At 56.7% G+C, this 16,259-nt stretch overlaps 9 protein-coding genes across 9 annotated transcripts; 3 read left to right on the top strand and 6 right to left on the bottom strand.

The window, feature by feature from the left end:
• Positions 1 to 3: 3 nt before the first annotated feature.
• BO86DRAFT_423033 (alkene reductase) lies at positions 4 to 1,253 on the top strand (the record flags this gene model as incomplete). Its single annotated transcript, XM_025675381.1, has 2 exons — positions 4 to 1,027; positions 1,093 to 1,253. 2 exons carry the CDS (start codon positions 4 to 6, stop codon positions 1,251 to 1,253), a joined length of 1,185 nt encoding a protein of 394 aa, XP_025522470.1.
• A 170-nt stretch (positions 1,254 to 1,423) lies between these two features.
• BO86DRAFT_349058 (aromatic alcohol reductase) lies at positions 1,424 to 2,397 on the top strand. The gene has a single exon (XM_025669342.1). The coding sequence runs from the start codon at positions 1,431 to 1,433 to the stop codon at positions 2,358 to 2,360; it is 930 nt and encodes a 309-aa protein (XP_025522469.1). The 5' UTR covers positions 1,424 to 1,430; the 3' UTR covers positions 2,361 to 2,397.
• A 401-nt stretch (positions 2,398 to 2,798) lies between these two features.
• On the bottom strand, positions 2,799 to 4,188 carry BO86DRAFT_443267 (glycoside hydrolase family 43 protein; the record flags this gene model as incomplete). Its single annotated transcript, XM_025676351.1, has 3 exons — positions 3,644 to 4,188; positions 3,459 to 3,576; positions 2,799 to 3,402 (listed from the first exon to the last, which is right to left on the bottom strand). Exons 1-3 carry the CDS (start codon positions 3,924 to 3,926, stop codon positions 2,799 to 2,801), a joined length of 1,005 nt encoding a protein of 334 aa, XP_025522468.1. The 5' UTR covers positions 3,927 to 4,188.
• A 226-nt stretch (positions 4,189 to 4,414) lies between these two features.
• BO86DRAFT_443265 (PP2C family serine/threonine-protein phosphatase) lies at positions 4,415 to 5,887 on the bottom strand (the record flags this gene model as incomplete). Its single annotated transcript, XM_025676350.1, has 1 exon — positions 4,415 to 5,887. Exon 1 carries the CDS (start codon positions 5,858 to 5,860, stop codon positions 4,415 to 4,417), a length of 1,446 nt encoding a protein of 481 aa, XP_025522467.1. The 5' UTR covers positions 5,861 to 5,887.
• Positions 5,888 to 6,133: 246 nt separating this feature from the next.
• BO86DRAFT_443264 (Clavaminate synthase-like protein) lies at positions 6,134 to 7,535 on the bottom strand (the record flags this gene model as incomplete). The annotated part of the gene is made up of 6 exons (XM_025676349.1): positions 6,134 to 6,377; positions 6,440 to 6,867; positions 6,922 to 7,045; positions 7,094 to 7,262; positions 7,321 to 7,422; positions 7,481 to 7,535. 6 exons carry the CDS (start codon positions 7,533 to 7,535, stop codon positions 6,134 to 6,136), a joined length of 1,122 nt encoding a protein of 373 aa, XP_025522466.1.
• Positions 7,536 to 8,069: 534 nt separating this feature from the next.
• Positions 8,070 to 9,873, top strand: BO86DRAFT_325303 (putative pantothenate transporter; the record flags this gene model as incomplete). Its single annotated transcript, XM_025668520.1, has 8 exons — positions 8,070 to 8,170; positions 8,222 to 8,271; positions 8,388 to 8,538; positions 8,586 to 8,737; positions 8,787 to 9,162; positions 9,218 to 9,460; positions 9,537 to 9,645; positions 9,700 to 9,873. The coding sequence occupies 8 exons, from the start codon at positions 8,070 to 8,072 to the stop codon at positions 9,871 to 9,873; spliced, it is 1,356 nt and encodes a 451-aa protein (XP_025522465.1).
• A 741-nt stretch (positions 9,874 to 10,614) lies between these two features.
• On the bottom strand, positions 10,615 to 12,272 carry BO86DRAFT_248729 (MmgE/PrpD family protein). The gene is made up of 3 exons (XM_025667156.1): positions 12,256 to 12,272; positions 11,920 to 12,184; positions 10,615 to 11,865 (listed from the first exon to the last, which is right to left on the bottom strand). Exons 2-3 carry the CDS (start codon positions 12,157 to 12,159, stop codon positions 10,651 to 10,653), a joined length of 1,455 nt encoding a protein of 484 aa, XP_025522464.1. The 5' UTR covers positions 12,160 to 12,184; positions 12,256 to 12,272; the 3' UTR covers positions 10,615 to 10,650.
• A 106-nt stretch (positions 12,273 to 12,378) lies between these two features.
• Positions 12,379 to 13,575, bottom strand: BO86DRAFT_325295 (tyrosinase family protein; the record flags this gene model as incomplete). The annotated part of the gene is made up of 4 exons (XM_025668519.1): positions 12,379 to 12,657; positions 12,741 to 13,062; positions 13,125 to 13,210; positions 13,273 to 13,575. The coding sequence occupies 4 exons, from the start codon at positions 13,573 to 13,575 to the stop codon at positions 12,379 to 12,381; spliced, it is 990 nt and encodes a 329-aa protein (XP_025522463.1).
• A 525-nt stretch (positions 13,576 to 14,100) lies between these two features.
• On the bottom strand, positions 14,101 to 16,259 carry BO86DRAFT_248681 (MFS general substrate transporter). The gene is made up of 3 exons (XM_025667155.1): positions 16,004 to 16,259; positions 15,329 to 15,942; positions 14,101 to 15,253 (listed from the first exon to the last, which is right to left on the bottom strand). Exons 1-3 carry the CDS (start codon positions 16,237 to 16,239, stop codon positions 14,319 to 14,321), a joined length of 1,785 nt encoding a protein of 594 aa, XP_025522462.1. The 5' UTR covers positions 16,240 to 16,259; the 3' UTR covers positions 14,101 to 14,318.

Below are 16,259 nucleotides of genomic sequence, written 5' to 3'. Positions count from 1 at the left end.
AAAATGGGCTCCTTCACCCCCAGCCCGCCCGCCCTCCAAACCCCCTTCACCAGCCCCGCCCTCTCCCTCACCCACCGCGTGGTCCTCGCCCCGATGACCCGCATGCGCGCCTCCAACACCACAGGCCTGATCAACCCCACGGCAGCAACCTACTACGCCGAACGCACGACTCAGCCCGGTGCCCTCCTCATCTCCGAGGGGACAACCATCCACCCGCGGGGGAAGGGCTTCCCGCGCACGCCAGGCCTGTGGACGGACGCGCACGCCCAAGCCTGGGAACCCATCACGGACGCCGTGCACGCCCGCGGCGGGACCTTTTTCGCGCAGCTGTGGCACGTCGGCCGCGTCGCCGTCCCCAGTCTATCCGACGGCCAGCCACCGTTGAGTTCCACGACTGCACATCTCCCGGGGTATCATGTCTCGTTTGGAGCGGGGCCCGAGGAAGCGGAGAGAGAAGCTTACGTTCCCTCGCATGCGATGACCGTCTCGGAAATCAAAGAGGTGGTGGCACAGTTTGCTGCGGCGGCGCGTCGTGCCATTGAGATTGCTGGGTTCGATGGGGTCGAAATCCACGCGGCCAATGGGTACTTGCTTGATTGCTTTGTGCATGATAATATCAATACGCGGGGGGATGAGTATGGTGGACCGGCTGTTGAGAATCGCCTACGATTCCCGTTGGAGGTGGTGGATGCGGTGGTGCGCGCGGTGGGGGCGCGGCGGACGGCGGTCCGACTGGCGCCGTTTCATGTGCTCCAGGGCACCGGGGATAGTGATCGGGTGGCTACGTTTGGGGCGTTTGCGGCGGCGCTGGAGGCGAAGGGGCTGGCGTATGTGCACTTGGTGGAGCCGCGGTATGATTTGGGGAGTAAGGAGGGGGCGTTCTCGGGGTGTATTGCAAGGGAAAAAGTGGATGGTGAGGGGATGGGGGACAGGACGATCTGGCCCTTTCGGAGGATTCTGAAGACTACACCGGTTATTGGGGCTGGTGGGTATGATGCGGTTTCCGCTGCTCAGGCTATAGAGGAGGGTGAGTTCGCCCCTGTTGGCGGTGGTGAGTTAGGGTTCCGTTTGCTGACACGGCAGTGACTGCAGGTCGCATCGATCTCGCAGCCTTCGGGCGGTATTTCACTTCCAATCCGGATCTGCCGGAGCGACTATTTAAGGGACTGCCTTTGACCAAGTACCATCGACCTACCTTCTACACCTCCGGGGAGGAGGGATACCTGGGGTGGCCGCAGTGGAGTGAGAAGTAATTACGTAGCAGGAGGCGAGGCGGAGAATCCCGTAGGAAAGTCGCCGATGCTCACTGGTTGGCTAACCAACCCTACTTCATCCATGATTATCAATCCACCAAAGTGTATTTAAGCCAGTAGTTCCTCCATTTCAGGAGGACCAACACAGTTCCTCAGTCGATATACTACACTGCCATCATGTCCCCGACCCCCAAAAGCATCCTCGTCATCGGCGCCGGGGAACTAGGCACACAAGTCCTCCGCTCGTTCGCCACGCACTCCAACCGTCGCGCCACACAACTGACCGTCCTCCTCCGCCCCTCGCGCATCGCTTCCCCCAACAACGCCGACGAACTCACCACCACCCTCCACCCCCTCAACATCGACACCCTCGCCAGCGACATCGCCACAGACCCCGAGTCCCACCTGACGCAGCTCTTCCGGAACTACGACACCATCATCAGCTGCACGGGGTTCGCCGCCGGACCCGGGGTGCAGCTCAAGCTCGCGCGCGCTGTCCTCGCCGCGCAGGTCCCGCGCTTCATCCCCTGGCAGTTTGGGGTGGACTATGACGTACTTGGTCGGGGATCGGCGCAGGAGCTCTTCGACGAGCAGCTGGATGTGCGGGCCTTGCTGCGCTCCCAGACTGCAACGCAATGGGTGATTGTGTCGACGGGCATGTTCACGAGTTTCCTCTTCGATGCGGGGCTTGGGGTGGTGGATGCCCGTGCGGGGGTCGTGCGGGCGCTGGGCAGCTGGGAGAATCGGGTGACGGTTACGGCGGTGGAGGATATTGGGAGGATTACGGTGGAGGTGGTGCTTGGGGGGTCATTGAGAGGGGGGTTTGGAAACCAGGTGCTGAAGGTGGCAGGGGATACGCTGAGCTATGGCGAGTTGGCGGGGTTGGTGAAGAGGGTTACTGGGAAGGAGTTCAAGCGGGAGGTGAGGACGGTGGAGGCTGCGCGAGCGGATTTAGCGAGGGAGCCTGGGAATGGGTTGTTCAAGTACCAGGTCGTGTTTGGGGAGGGGAAGGGCGTTGCGTGGGATTTGCAGGAGACGTGGAACTATCAGGTTGGGTTGCGGGCGTTGACGGCGGAGGAGTGGGCGAGGAAGTATTGGGTGGAGTAGGGGTTGGTTGGTGGTAGACCGTGTTTCTATCTATCTTGCAGTCTGCTCTATTAGTCAATGACGAAAGATCAGTTGAGTACAGTATTTCACTGTCGAAATTGGGAAAGGGTTTGCTGTGAAGGTGTATTCTCAGATTGATCTTGGGGCATATAGCTTAGCTTCAGTGCGGCTACAGCGACAGGTATCTCACACCATCTGATTATTTATGGTTGATGCCATTGAAAATGACTTGAGCAAGCAGGGAATCATCATTATTATCATCCTTACCATTTGAGCCTGGTCTCCTCCACCGTGGCACTTGGCAGTCGACCTCCTCGCCAAGTCCTCCGAACCATAGCCCTAACCTCAACCGGCAAAATCCCGACGGGACGCTGTCGATCAGCCCATTTTCTCCGTCCCATCCCCATCCCCATCATCATGCCCGCAACAGTCCCAGATCTACGCTCCATACCGTGCAACGATAGCATCATACTGCCCCTTGGTCACCAGCACCACATTCCCATGCTTCAACCCCGTCGAGAACCCCGTACGGTCCGAGGCCACCCACTCCGCCGTAGCCACATCCGTGCTCTCAAACGGCACGTATTCGACATAATTATCCAGCAGCAGATGGAACTTGGTGGCATCCTGGATATCCGGAAACGCCGCAGGGCCCTCATACACCACCCCATCCTGGATATACCCCTCCGCGCGGGTCCACTCGCCAAAGAGACCCCCCGTCGTGGTCTCCTGGTAGACGTGGAGGACGTTCTCGTCCTTGAGGAACCGCACGTAGTGGCCTGGCGTGTCCCCGAGGGCCAGGAACTCCTGGTCGATGAGCGGGATGTTTTCGCTGTCCAGGGCGAGGTAGTCGGCCGGCGGGGCGAAGGTCACGAAGTCGGTGGTCGTCGTGTAGCGGATGCGGTCGAGCGTGGCCGTGCCGGTGTGGTTGGTGTCCGTGGTGTTGTAGAGGCGCGAGGACCAGAAGAGGTAGTATTGGCTTTCGGTGGTGTTCCAGACCACCGAAGGGGCCCACGCCATGCCGGCGGTCTCGTCTTCGATGCTGGGTGCATATTAGCGAGCATGTTCGAAATTTTGGTCTCATGTGAGATGGCATACATTGCTAATGTAGGCGCAGACCAATCGACTAGATTCTCCGAGCGCCACACCGTCAGGCCTCGACTGCCCCGGCGCGTGGCCTCGTCCCAGGAGAATCCGTCTGCGTTGATATCCAGATCTACCACCGTCAGTCACAGCCGCTTCGTGTTGATGCACCTTCTTAGGGTGAGGACAGCGATACGCACCAGTAGCGATGACGAAATACTCCGACTTCTCCTGGTTCGCCGTGAGGAACACATCTCTGACAGCCTTGGTCCCGACCGTCGATTCTAGCACGGGGCTGCCGCCATTGAGTGCAGTAAATGCCAGGGGGTTTTCGGCGGTAGACAGGTACCAGAAGACTCGAGGGTCGGCGTCCGTGAACGTGGAGAGGAGGTAGCCATAGTATGACGCGTCTTGGCGTGGCAGGACAGCGCCTGTAGCGGCAGCCACCAGGGCTGTAGCCGAGAAAAGTGACGATATGTGCATTGCTGAGGTAGGTGATGTTGGTTGCCACTTGTAAACAGGGCTTGGGACGGGAGAAAAGCCTTCTTTATGTAGTCCATCGACCCTAGGGTTTCCCCACGGGGCAAGAGGGGTTTCGCCCAGAACATTGAAGCCAAGGTAGCCAGCGGAGAATTCATGACACCATTAGAGAGTTCAGGACTTCTCCACCGGAGCTGGGACTTTTTAAGCCCACATTTTGGCTCCACTGAAGCTTGGCGGTCGACCCATCTCCGCACGACCTCGGCTATTTTGAGGGTTTACCTTCAATGTCCACAGGTTCTGTTACTGATCAATAGACAGTGGCATATAGTGCAGTCCATGCTACTCATAGTTGTCCGTAGGTACGATACGATGCTCTACTATGAGTGTCGCTGTTTGATAATAAGCTATGAAGTGACTGCCGTGGCCTGGATTCCTGTCCAAGCATTCCGAATCGTCGCTGAATAACGAGGTCAATCTCATAGGCTAACTCATTCCTGCTTTGTACTTTGCAACCCTGCAACTCCAAAAAGCACCACCTGCACGGTAATATCGTCACGCAGAGTTCGGGAAAACGGAGGGGCAAAGGCCAGTCGCCCTGCCAGCAACTCGAGATCGCTGCCACCGAGGCAATTGCGCACCAGGTGCACCGCCACGTTGTCATCTTGCACCGTCGTTCGATCCTCCACAAACCTCCAGTCCACGCCGTCCCGAAAATGACCGAAATCGAAGGGTTTGTCGGAGGCTGCCGGGGACGAGCCGCTCTCCTCAGTCCTCGCCCCTCCCGACAGCCATTTCCCGACCAGATCGACCGCCTGCTGACTGGAGAGCATATCCCACAGACCATCTGTAGCCATGATCAAGAACGAAGGGCGTGTCGGGTCTACCTTGACGGTGGTCACGACGGGCTCGGCAGTCACATAAGGCGGGGTGCGAACGTCGTACTTGGGGGTGAGCGGGGCGGGGCCATAAAATCTGCGGCGGAGGTCCTGCTGGAGCTCCACGGGCCATTTCCACCGACCATCTCCAAAGGCCCGCGTGCACATCAGTCCCAGCACGCGTCCATCTTTGAAAATATCTTCCTCGCCAGGGTGCTCGCTGCAGATCCGGGCAATCTCTCCCTCATTGCTACCAGTCTGATCGATGGACAGAGGAATCGCCTCCCACCTCCCGTCGGGCTGTTGCTGTCCCAGCACGGCGCGCGAGTCTCCTGTGCACGCCACGTGCAATGCACTGGTGTCCGGATCGAAGATGGATAGTAATGCACAGGAGCCAGCAAAGGCTGGGAGAAGGTCGCGAACCCTCTGGTGTAGAGGTTGATTGTTCTGCGACGCCTCCAAGGCTGTCTTGAAAATGGCATCATCGAGATTCACGAATGCATTGCTGATGGCGCATTGAACCGCATCCTCGCCCACTAGCGACTTGTTTCCGTCCGAATCAGGCGTCACTTGGCTCAGGCAGTGGCGCACCGAGGGAATGAGCTGATTCTCAAGGAGCTCCGCCGTTTGCCAGCCGGCATGGCCGTCGAAGACTGCCCACGCCATCCAGGGATTGTTGTCGCTATGCCACGGGGAGGGGAACTTGGCATGGGTAAGCCGGTCTTCGCAGGGGCTGTTGGATGCGAGCTGGGCACCATCATGACGGGCGATACCAGGGATATCTCGCACTAGAAAGGAGTATGACTCTTTGGATAGAATGCGGGTGACTTCTTCGGGGGAGAAAGGAGGCTCAACGACTAGATTCTCAGCAGGTGATCTTTCGCCTAAGGACCACCACCAATAAAGGCCTGATGTGGTGGCAAGACCAGTAGTTGTGAGGTACCCCACCCGGATCGCTGGGGAGCTCCTCGCGTAATGAAAATGTTTGGTCTGTTGCCGAAAGACTGGGATTCGAGCTGCTCGGCCCAGACTGGATCGTATCCCACACCGTGGCAACATTGTGGCAGAAACACAAGACTATCCAGAGGAAGAAAATTGTAGGTATAAGAAGTGGAGGGTGTGTTGAGGTTGTTTCCGCTGGGTTCCTGGCAGGAGGGAAGATGAACCGCAACTCACCGCAAGTCTACAGCTCAACTTAGGTTTGAGGCAAGCGCAACCCGTGAATGTAAGGGTCGATTTTGACATCACAGCAGAATTTTAATTACGGCCTAGCTGATCACTGTCACGTGCACAATGCAGGTGAATGCAGATCTGAAATCCTGCTGGAGTGCGCTAATTATAAATCTTGGCTTCCAGCCCAGGCAGAATCTCCAGGTCCTTCTCCCCGTAGGTGAACTTCCCATCGTCCGAGACCTTCACATCCCGATTGCGTCGCTGCTGCTGCGTCTGCCGCACCTTGACCCACTGCTCCGTTGTCAGATGCTGGCCCAGCTCCGTGAATACATTCTGGGTGAGTCCGAGCCGATTGAGCAGGGGGCTGTTCGTGATCGGGTCCAGTACCACATGGTTGTTGGGCCTTGATCCCCACATGAGTATTTTGATTACGAGGCATACGACGAATGAAGAGTGCGAACTCACCGCGCGAAGTACAAAACCCCCAATCGATCCACATGTGCCTGGTCCGGTGGCGGCGCATGCACCCGGTGAATGCTCGACTTGATCAACCCGCCCGTGAGTGCCGTCAAGGCATCGCACGTGTTGATGGTGATCGTTCCGTCCTGCGGACGCACCCACTTCCACTCCCCCTCCGAGTTGAGGATCTGCAGTGCCGCCACGGGCTGGCGGAAGAGGAGAGTCACGGTGCCGAGATCAGTGTGGCCCGGGGTGTAGATACTGGCCACTTGGGAGTTTTCCTCCTTGCTGCGTGCGGCGTAGTGCATGTAGCGGAGGTGGTCCTCACCTTTGACGTCGTACTGGTGGTCGCGCACGAGTTGGTCTTCGTCGGGGAGCTCGAGGAGGATGGCGAAGAGGCGGAGGAGTTTGACGACGACTTCGCTGTGGCATTTCTGGGCATTCACTCAGCGACTTGCGTAGCTAATGCAAGAGAAAGGGAGGCTTACCCGGCTGAATGCTTCGATCTCTGCGATGTTGTCCTCTAGCACCGGTGGTTGCTGGCGCTTGTGGTGTCCGTCGAACTTGGGGATGTTGTAAACTTGGATGTTGTCCCTGATGCCATTGCCGAGACTGGAGAATGTTAACCATGTTTGAGGGAATTGGAGTGGTAGCACTCACACCCGGTGGCCAGCAGGCCTATAGCCGTTGTACTCGCCACTCGCGAGATCGGCGCTGTTGTGGTACTTGAGCTTCTCTTCCAATGGAAGCGCGTAGAATTCGCGGCCGAGTGCAAATTGGCGGTCGATCTCGTCTTGGCTGATGTTGAAGTTCTTCACGTAGAAGAAGCCTGCAGGGCGGGATTAGGGCTGAAGATGTTTGTTCCTGGGGGGGGTCCGGATACTCACCCACATGTCGCACGGCATGGTCCAGTTGCTTGACAAGCTCTTCCTTACCTCCCGGCTGGTCATAATGACTCAGGTCGAGGGTGACGAGCTCAGCCCAGGGGACTACTTTGTCAAAACCGTCGCGTCGCACAGCAATTTAAGCCAGGAATAGTGTACATACGATTTTCTTTCGTCACGGGGACGTGGTCGTATCTGTCAATCAATCTGGCCGGCATTTTGCAAGACTCTAGGCTCACAAGAACTGATGGTATTTGCGTATTTGGATAAGATCTAGCGTGCGAGAGCAACTACATTTAAATTGCCGCAGTGAATCAGAAACTCTGTTGTCTGCCGATACATCAACTCAACCCCGCACGTTGAGTGAATTGCGAACCCGCACTGCAAAGCACGCCATCCTTATCGAGCATCTCGACTCGCGCAGCCACTCAACCACCTCAGGCTTGACTCATGTCAGAGATAACAACTGATTGAGTTTCTGCTGGACCAGGGTTGTGGCACGCCATCCCGCACGAAAATGTTGCAGTCATAACCCCTCCTGGCCCCTGTCCCTGTCGCATTCGCCGCATGCATCTATGACGAGAGGATGTGGAGTCATGGCAAATATCTCAACAACAATTCGTCGTCTCTGTTGCCTCATTTGTATGGTCACTGACTGGAGTATAAATTCCCGGATGAGTCGGCAGATATGTCGAGGTGAAGGCCGACAACGGAAAGATCATCCTTGGTGACACAGGCAAGGACTCGTTACGATGTCCGACAAGACCGCAGCTCGTGTCAAGTTGGGGCCTTGGGGGCTTTTCAAGGAGGTCTTTAACTGGTATCCGTCGAATTACCCGGCAAATGAGCGCAAGTGAGTCTGGCGATCCAGGTAGCTTGGTCGTTCACCCAGTTAACCTTTCAGGTTGCTATTCAAGCTGGATTTGTCAATCCTGATATTCGCCTGTCTCTGCTGTAAGAATATTCGCACCTGGCCTCCGAACCAACTGCTAATGTCGGCTAGTCTTTGTCAAATATCTGGGTAAGCTGATAACTTCACGCCAGTCTGCCCGCGGACTAACGAGCCCCAGATCAGACGAACATCAGCAACGCCTATGTTAGTGGGCTGAAGGAGGATTTCCAGCTCAATGGCAACCAACTCAATTACTTCAACACTTGTTATATCACTGCATATGTGGTCTTCCAAGTCCCGGGTCTGCTGTTGATGTCCCGTCCGAAACTGTAAGATCGCGTCCTCTCCTAGAGCTTCCCCTCGCTAATCAGGTTAGGGCACGATGGCTTCTTCCCACGCTCGAGATCCTATGGGGAGTCTGCACCTTCGCCCAGAGTCGTGTCACCAATGTCCACCAGCTCTATGCTCTTCGAGTTCTCGTGGGCATGTTTGAAGCGCCAGTGTTCGCGGGAACGCATTTCATTCTCGGTCCGTATTCCTCCCTCCTGCCTCCTTCGCCTACACTAAAGACATCCAGGATCGTGGTACTCCGGCCCCGAGCTCTTCAAGCGAGCCGGCACATGGTTCATCTGCAACGCTCTTGGCACCATGGTCAGTGGATACCTGCAAGCGGCCGCCTACACGAACCTGTCTGGGGTCGGGGGCATGCCCGGGTGGCGATGGCTGTTCATCATCGACGGGATCTTCACCATCCCCGTGGCAATCCTGGGTTTCTTCATCTTCCCCGGTGTGCCCGATTCCCCGCGGACCTTCTTCTTGACGGATGATGACATTGCCCTGGCGAAGGACCGGGCGCGGAGGGCCAATATCCGCCGCCCGGGGAAGATGAGCCTCGACGTGTTCAAACGGACGCTCAAGCGATGGCATATCTGGATCTTCATCTTCATCTACGCGTGAGCATTTTCTTTGGTATGCAACCCGCCGCATGTCATGCTAATTCTCTGGCAGGTGCATGATCATCTCCTCCTATCCAGTCTCCTACATGAATCTCTGGCTGCAGGCCGAGGGCTACTCGGTGCCGCAGGTGAACAAGCTCCCGACCGTAACCTACGCCATCAACATCGTCGCCTCGTGGCTGGGAACGACCCTCGCCGCAATCTATCCCAGCTGGGCGCTTTACACCTTCTCCTCGGCGTGTTGCCTGTTCTCCTCGCTGTGCATGATCATCTGGGACATCCCGCGCGGGCTAAAGTAGGCAACCCTAACCCCGTCCCCCGTCCTTCTCGCTACATTTCTTCCATGGAACCTCTAACCTGACTTCCCTCAGATTCGTCGCATGGTACCTCTTCGGTACATCCGGATGCCTGAGCCCCATCCTCTATTCGACCGTCAACACCATCGTAAAAGATGACTCGGAGGAGCGCGCCCTCATCATGGTGAGCTCCCCTGCCCTCCGCCTTCGATCGTCTCAGTGACTAACTCAAATCCAGGGCTCAATGATGACCTTCGGCTACTCGTTCCAGATCTGGGTTCCGTTGCTGCTCTTTCCGACTGCAGGTCCCAACGGCGCCCCGCGTTGGCGCAAGGGGTGGCCGGCCTCGTTTGCATTCTTCTTTCTGCTCTGGGCCGCTTTTATCTCGGTTATTCTGATACATAGATGGTAAGAGACGCAGCACATTACGGTAGTGTGAGTGTTACTGACGTGATGGCAGGGAGCAAAAGCGCAAGTCGAGGTACGCTGAGTCGGAGGAGAGCTCGACAGAAGATCGGGAGACGATTGTGGTGGAGGTGGAGACGGGGGGAAAGACTGGGAGCTGAGAATGATTGAATTGTCTTGTGTCTGCTTACTTTACTGCAGCACAGTTGCCCGCATGGTTAGTTCATGTACGACATGCTGTGGCGCGATCGAGTCAGTCTCGTCCACGGGCATAGAACTAGATATGCGCAAGAAAGGCCAGTCTGGGGTCGTTGTAGTATATAGTAATTTCTAAAAGCAGACAGGATTGGCGCACCCACTTTTCAGAAACTTGCCACGTTCCCTTAATACTGGATGTTAAGTTGAAATCATAAATAACCGAGAAAGCGAAATATCATTTGGGATTCTAGAGTTATAGATCTGATGTACGCTATACGTATGTCTCTTGAAGAGGATGAGCTTTTCCAGAGAAGAAAAAGAAAACACAAGATAGAAAATGGTACATACGCCAGGGGGGGCATGTGGGAATACTAGGGCATGTAATGTATGGAAGACGAGCGGATAAGCTGACAGTGAGTACTTCACCCAAGTTTGCGTCGTATACGACAGCAGATGATAGTCACAATAGAATGAGTGAGTTCTCCAAGGCAGTGAAGTACAAGGGTACTTATTGACCCGCGAGCAGATGGCGAGCCTCAATACGTCCGATTCTATAGACCAAATCCGGGTGGCGACTATACTGCTCCTATCCACGAATCAGGGCTAACAGCTCGGAAACATCCTCCAAATCCTCCAACGAGAGTACAGCCTCCTCCAGGCGTTGCATACGCGCAGCATCGCCCACCGTCCGCACCAGCCTGCGCCATTTGTCGCGGATCTCCTCGTCAGTGATCGGCGGATCGAACCCACGGGGCATAGCCACCGTCTCCTCCACCGTCACCCCGTCCGTGAATTTCACAACCACCTGTGCTCCGCAGAGATGGTCCGGTCGATCCAACTCCTCACTATGAACACACGTCGTCTTGCGAATCAACGCCCAAACGCGATCGTCGTCCAACGCGGCCGTGTCGAACTGCTCCAGCAGCACCTGTCCGTACACTAGCTGTGCCGCCCCGATGTACGCCGCGTTCATCTGGGCCCCTGTGGCCGTGAGCGGCCGCTCAGAGGGCACCCAGCCGTCGTGCGCAAAGACCGGCTCAGAAAGCGCCACGCGGATACTCTGGATATGCTGCAAAGTCTCCGGGGTGAACCGTTCCGGGTACGTCTCCTGCAGTCGCTCCAACGCCTCGACCTGCCCGTGACACCCTCCGACACAGGCATGCAACTTGACCCGAATGTTGGTCGTTTGCCAGACCTGCCCCAACCCCGCAGTCACCCCTTCAACCCGGTAAGGCGGCTCGCGGCCGTTGCCCTGGCTGAACATGGCCAGAAACCCGCCATAGGGTCGTTCAAACACCTTCCGAATGCCCAGGTAGTCGTTCCGAGCCAGCAGCGCCCCGAACAGCCCGTTGCGCGCCGCGAACGCATGCTGCACTCGCTTGATCATCCCTTCGTACTGGGCGGCCATCAGCCCGCCGGCCTGCGTACATGCGATGCCGATAGCCGACTCGGTGGCTGCGCTATCGAGATTCAGGAGTTTGGAGGCCGCGGCAGCCGCGGCGGGGCAGCCGAAGATCGGGCCCGAGTGCCAGCCGCGCGAGAGTAGGTCGGCCCCGTACATGGCGGCACCGGCGCGGGGCCCGGTTTCGAAGCCCACCACTGCTGCGATGAGGAACTCGGGGCCGGAGACGATTCGTCGGGGTTGCTTTTGGCTTCCGTGTGTTTGGACCTCGGCTGCGGCGAAGAGGGCCGGCAGGATGACGCTGGCGGAGTGCAGCGGGGCGGCGCTGTGGTAGTCGTCTAGTTCGACTGCTTGGATGAATGCTCCGTTGAGGATGGCGGCGGCGAGGGGTCCGTATCTCTGGTGGTGCATGAGCGTTTGATGCTCCGTGGAAACGGGGGACGGGGGTCAGACCTTGTTGGAGTCCAAGACACTGCAGTAGCCGGCCGGCTCATAGTCGTCAATGGCATCGAGACACTTCTCAGACCAAGGGACGTGCGCCCCTACCAGACCGCAGGCTATGCCGTCGAGGATGAGGTGCTTGGTACGTTGGAGCACACCGGTGGGAATATCGGAGGCTTGTAGTGCAGTGACCCAGTTACAAAGGTCTGCGGTGACCGGTTGCTCTTCGAGGGCGGAGTCGGAGGTAGCCATGCTGATATGCTGATATGCTTATAGTCTGATGTTGATTATGAGGGGATGAGACCTTCCATGATGTTATATAGATTGAGTGTACTGGAGGCTGCGTACAAGTACCGTCTCCCGGCACCGGGTCTGATAGTCTGCATGTCGCCTGTACCGGCCCGCTACCGGGATCAGTTCTTAATCCCGGCTGATGACCCGGAACAATAGAACAACATCTAAAGCAACGCATCAATCATACTCATAACACAAATACCCGCCCACCGGATTCATCACATCCTCCACCGTGACCCCCGGCAAGATCTCATATGACTCCAGCTCATACTCCAGCGTCGTCTCCGGCCAACCCCCCGGAGGAGTCGGCAGATCCGTGTAATTGACCGAGGTCCCACCCATCGCGAATAGTCGGGTATCCGGGTCAACCATCTGCCAGGTATACCACAGCCGGTCGATGAAGGCGTGGTGGATGTAGAACATCGGGTCGCCGGGGGAGGCCTTGACGTCTGCCATCTACAGTACACATTTGTGTCAGTATCATCATCCATCACTTTGCTCAGCCTCAACCCTACTACCATACGAAGATCGAGACGTACCAGCCCCCCAACGGCCTGATGCACCCCCTTGTGCGGATACGAGGCCACGCACTGCCAGAAGGGCGTGTAGCTGGTCAGATCGAAGCACTGGCCCACCATCGTGCTGTTGACATTCCTGACCCCCAGGGGGCTATCCCACTCCCGCTCCAGACAGCGTTCCGTGTTGTTGTCCAACGGCCCGATGTACTGCGTCAAATCGGCGAAGCGCCCGTCCGCCATACAGTTGGCGGGTTCGGTGCCGTCGCCCCCGAAGGAATCGTCGTTCCACATGGGCGAGCGGAAGAGGTCCCCTGTGTCTGCATCGGCTTGTTCGTTCCACCATCTATCCCTCGTTCGTTTAGTGTGGGTGTGGGGGTTTAGACATAGGGGAAAGGGGGAGCGTACACCATCGGACCGGTATACCCGCACTGCTCCCGGAGAAGCGTCTCGTGGATGTGTAGCAGGTACCTATGCCAAGGGAGGAATTGGCCCTAGCCATCGGGAATTTAACGACCTAGAACTCGACGCAAGTCCAGGTCCGACAAGTACGCACCACGTTATGGATGACATCGCCGTACTCGGTGTTGGTGTAATACCGATGCAGGGCCTGCAGATCGCTCCACCGGCTTGTTGTGTACGCCATCCCTGTCTCCGCGGGGAGATCGATCAGGCATTGCACCGCGTCCAGGTAGGCTTCCTGCTGCGAGCGGTCGAGGTTGCGCCATTCCTTGCGGGTTTGGAGCCGCTCGCGCGTGCAGTCGCCGCTGTATAGGTTGGAGTCGACGGTTGGGCCGGGCCGGGGCGGTTGACTCGCTGTTGCTAGGGCTAGGAGGCCGAGGATAAAGTAGTGTCTCATTACGGATGCTGAGAGGAACAAGCTGGGGGAGTATAGATTAGGAAGGGGAGTGAGGGTTAATGCAGGGAAGAAAGGAACCGATGACATCTACCAGGCAGCACTGGACCCAGGGCTGTTTCTTGATGTTGATTTACGGCCAGATATCGAGTGAGACATTCACACGATCGTCCAGGGGCTTGCCATCGATAGCAGCTAGCTTGCATTCTTCGAAGCAGGAAAATTACTGCTTGTTCTCGGTTGTAGAATCCGAAGAATGCGTGCTCAGGTACCTTTAGAGAAGATATGCACTCCCACTGTACCGTTGCCATGGCTATAGATTGGAATGCTGGCGTCGAGTTCTTGTTTATATTTTTCAGCTCGCGTCTTTGACTGGAAATCAGGGGCAGCAGAGATAGATCCAGTAAGCGCCCGACACAACTACTTCCAATTTATGAAGGTTGTAGGTCCATGTGGTGGATAGTTTACTCCGAACCCGCACGTCAGATTCCGGGGGTGGGTCGTTACTAGAATCGCAATCGAATGCCCTCAAAATATCTTCTGGTCTAATTCGGTTCAGGACAGGTCGATGCATGAGGTAGAAACCAGCGCAAGATGTTTATTATAAGATAAAGTCGTGAAAATGTGTGGAAATGCCACAGAAAGGAACCTTTTCGAACAACAATTAGGGTATTAGTAGACATTATCGTAAGCATCGATCAAGCTCCCCCTCCTTGCTCCCTCAACGTAGCAGCAAAGACAACCGCTCACAGCATCGTTCCCTTGTTCTGCTTCTTGTCGACATTGTAGTGCCTCCACATGATGACAGACGGGAAGGCCAGCACCAAGATCGCCGTGGCCGCAATCGCCTGGTACTTCTCCATGTAACCCCAGGCGTAGTTGATGGCATCGCGTACCTCCGTGCCAGGGGCATACTTCATCTGCGTCAAGTATCCGCCGGCAATCAGCGTCTCCAGATCGGCCTGGGCACTGGCAGGAAGGGCACTCTTCAGTCCGTCCCGGAAGGTGTTGCTGTAGATCGAAGCGGAGACGGCCGCACCGATGGCGCCGCCGATGCTGGTGAACAAACTCACGATCGACAGCATGATGGGGATATTGTCGCGGGAGGAGGCGCACATCACCGCCATCTGGAAGCTGATGACCATCATTCCGCCGGAAAAGGCGATAAAGATTTGGCACATGATGATATAGCCGATGTCGGCGTCCTGGCCGCGGAAGTGGATCATCAGGCCCGCGCCCAGCATCATCAGCGGCACGGCAAAGAACAGAGTCGAGTACTTGAATTCCTTGGTGGTGCGGATCCACAGCCCGAACACGGGCGACCAGAGGCAGGAGCCCACGGTGTAGATCGAGGTCATGTAGCCCGTGTGCGTAATGCTGAGGTCGTACACCACCATGAGGAAGTAATAGAAGTAGCTGTCCCACAAGTAGAAGCTGAAGTAGAGGACCGCGGCCAGCATGCACGCCCCGATCACGGTGCGATCGCGCAAGTGCTCGTAGGGAATGAAGTGCACTCGCGCACCCCATTTCTCCCACGCCGCAAAAACGAAGAACAAGCAGAATCCGACCACTACTTCGGCAATGAAGGCAGCGTTGTGGTACTCAGTTCGCCCGTAGCTAGCCAGGCTGAACGGCAGCAGAAAGAGGACGAAGGCCGCCATCAGGATGAACGCGCCGATCACTGATGCATCCTGTTAGTCATGATGAAGACGCGGAATATGGATTGGGTTGATGTAGCACACGGCAGAGAACTCACCATCGAACTCATGCATGTAGTGGACAATCGTCTGCAGAGTGGTGCGACCGCTGGACTCGCGGGTCAACAGTCCCTGCTTGTACGCCTTGCTCTCATAGTACTTGAAGATGTAGATCAACGGGGCGAAGACAAAGGGCTGCACGATGGCGAAGGCGCCGTACGCCCACCGCCAACCGGAGGTCTTGACGAACGAGTTGGCCGCCAAGGAACCGGTGAAGGCGCAGCAGATGAACGGGGTGGTCGAGAAGGCGAAGGCGAAAGCTCGGTTGCGGAGCCCCGAGGTATCGGCGATGTAGATCTCAAGAATCAGGTAGATGGCATCATACCCGATCCAGTAGAACACATAGCCGGCCGCAAAGCTGTTGGGGCCATTACACGCAGCGAGAATGATCATGCCCACGATGTAGACGGCCAGAAACACCATGAGGCCCTCCGCACGTCCCCACAGTCCGAGCAGTTTTCCGATCGGCAATTTCAAGACACCGCCGATGATGGTTGCCAGGATATAGGCAGTGGTAACCTGAGATGCGCTCTGGAAGTTGGAGTAGGCGTAGTAGAGGACATTGCTACCAATGTACTCGTGCAAAGCCAACATGAAATAACACACCCAGATCCTGACAGGCGATACGGTTAGCAACGGAAAGAATAGTCCCCATCAGTTGAGAAAAGGCCTACCAGGCGTAAGTGATAATGATAGCCTTCTTAGTCCAAACCAGAGCGGCAGCCTCGGCCTTCTTCACACCGATAGGGGCATCTCGAGTGACCTCCTCGGGGTGTTCTTGAGCCTCCTTCTCGGCACGCGCCAGTTCCTCGGAGGGAGTATCCTGGGAAGCATGATCATCGACCGGACCCAAGTCCTCAACGACATGGTTGGTCTTGCGACCACGGAGGCGGTCGGTAACAATACCCATGGTGAGGGGTTGCCGGGGGG

This window comes from Aspergillus japonicus (genome assembly GCF_003184785.1).
Source record: "Aspergillus japonicus CBS 114.51 unplaced genomic scaffold BO86scaffold_95, whole genome shotgun sequence".
Classification (NCBI taxonomy): domain Eukaryota; kingdom Fungi; phylum Ascomycota; class Eurotiomycetes; order Eurotiales; family Aspergillaceae; genus Aspergillus; species Aspergillus japonicus.
Note: the sequence above shows the minus strand (reverse complement) of the source record. Positions and strands in the feature narration are given on the sequence as shown.

Coding starts and splice junctions, on each gene's coding strand:
- BO86DRAFT_248681 (XM_025667155.1), bottom strand. CDS start 16,239: ATGGGTATTGTTACCGACCGCCTCCGTGGTCGCAAGACCAACCATGTC. Junction 15,943..16,003: donor ATCATTATCACTTACGCCTG/GTAGGCCTTTTC, acceptor ATCGCCTGTCAG/GATCTGGGTGTGTTATTTCA. Junction 15,254..15,328: donor CTACATGCATGAGTTCGATG/GTGAGTTCTCTG, acceptor AGGATGCATCAG/TGATCGGCGCGTTCATCCTG.
- BO86DRAFT_349058 (XM_025669342.1), top strand. CDS start 1,431: ATGTCCCCGACCCCCAAAAGCATCCTCGTCATCGGCGCCGGGGAACTA.
- BO86DRAFT_248729 (XM_025667156.1), bottom strand. CDS start 12,159: ATGGCTACCTCCGACTCCGCCCTCGAAGAGCAACCGGTCACCGCAGAC. Junction 11,866..11,919: donor GTGTCTTGGACTCCAACAAG/GTCTGACCCCCG, acceptor ATGCACCACCAG/AGATACGGACCCCTCGCCGC.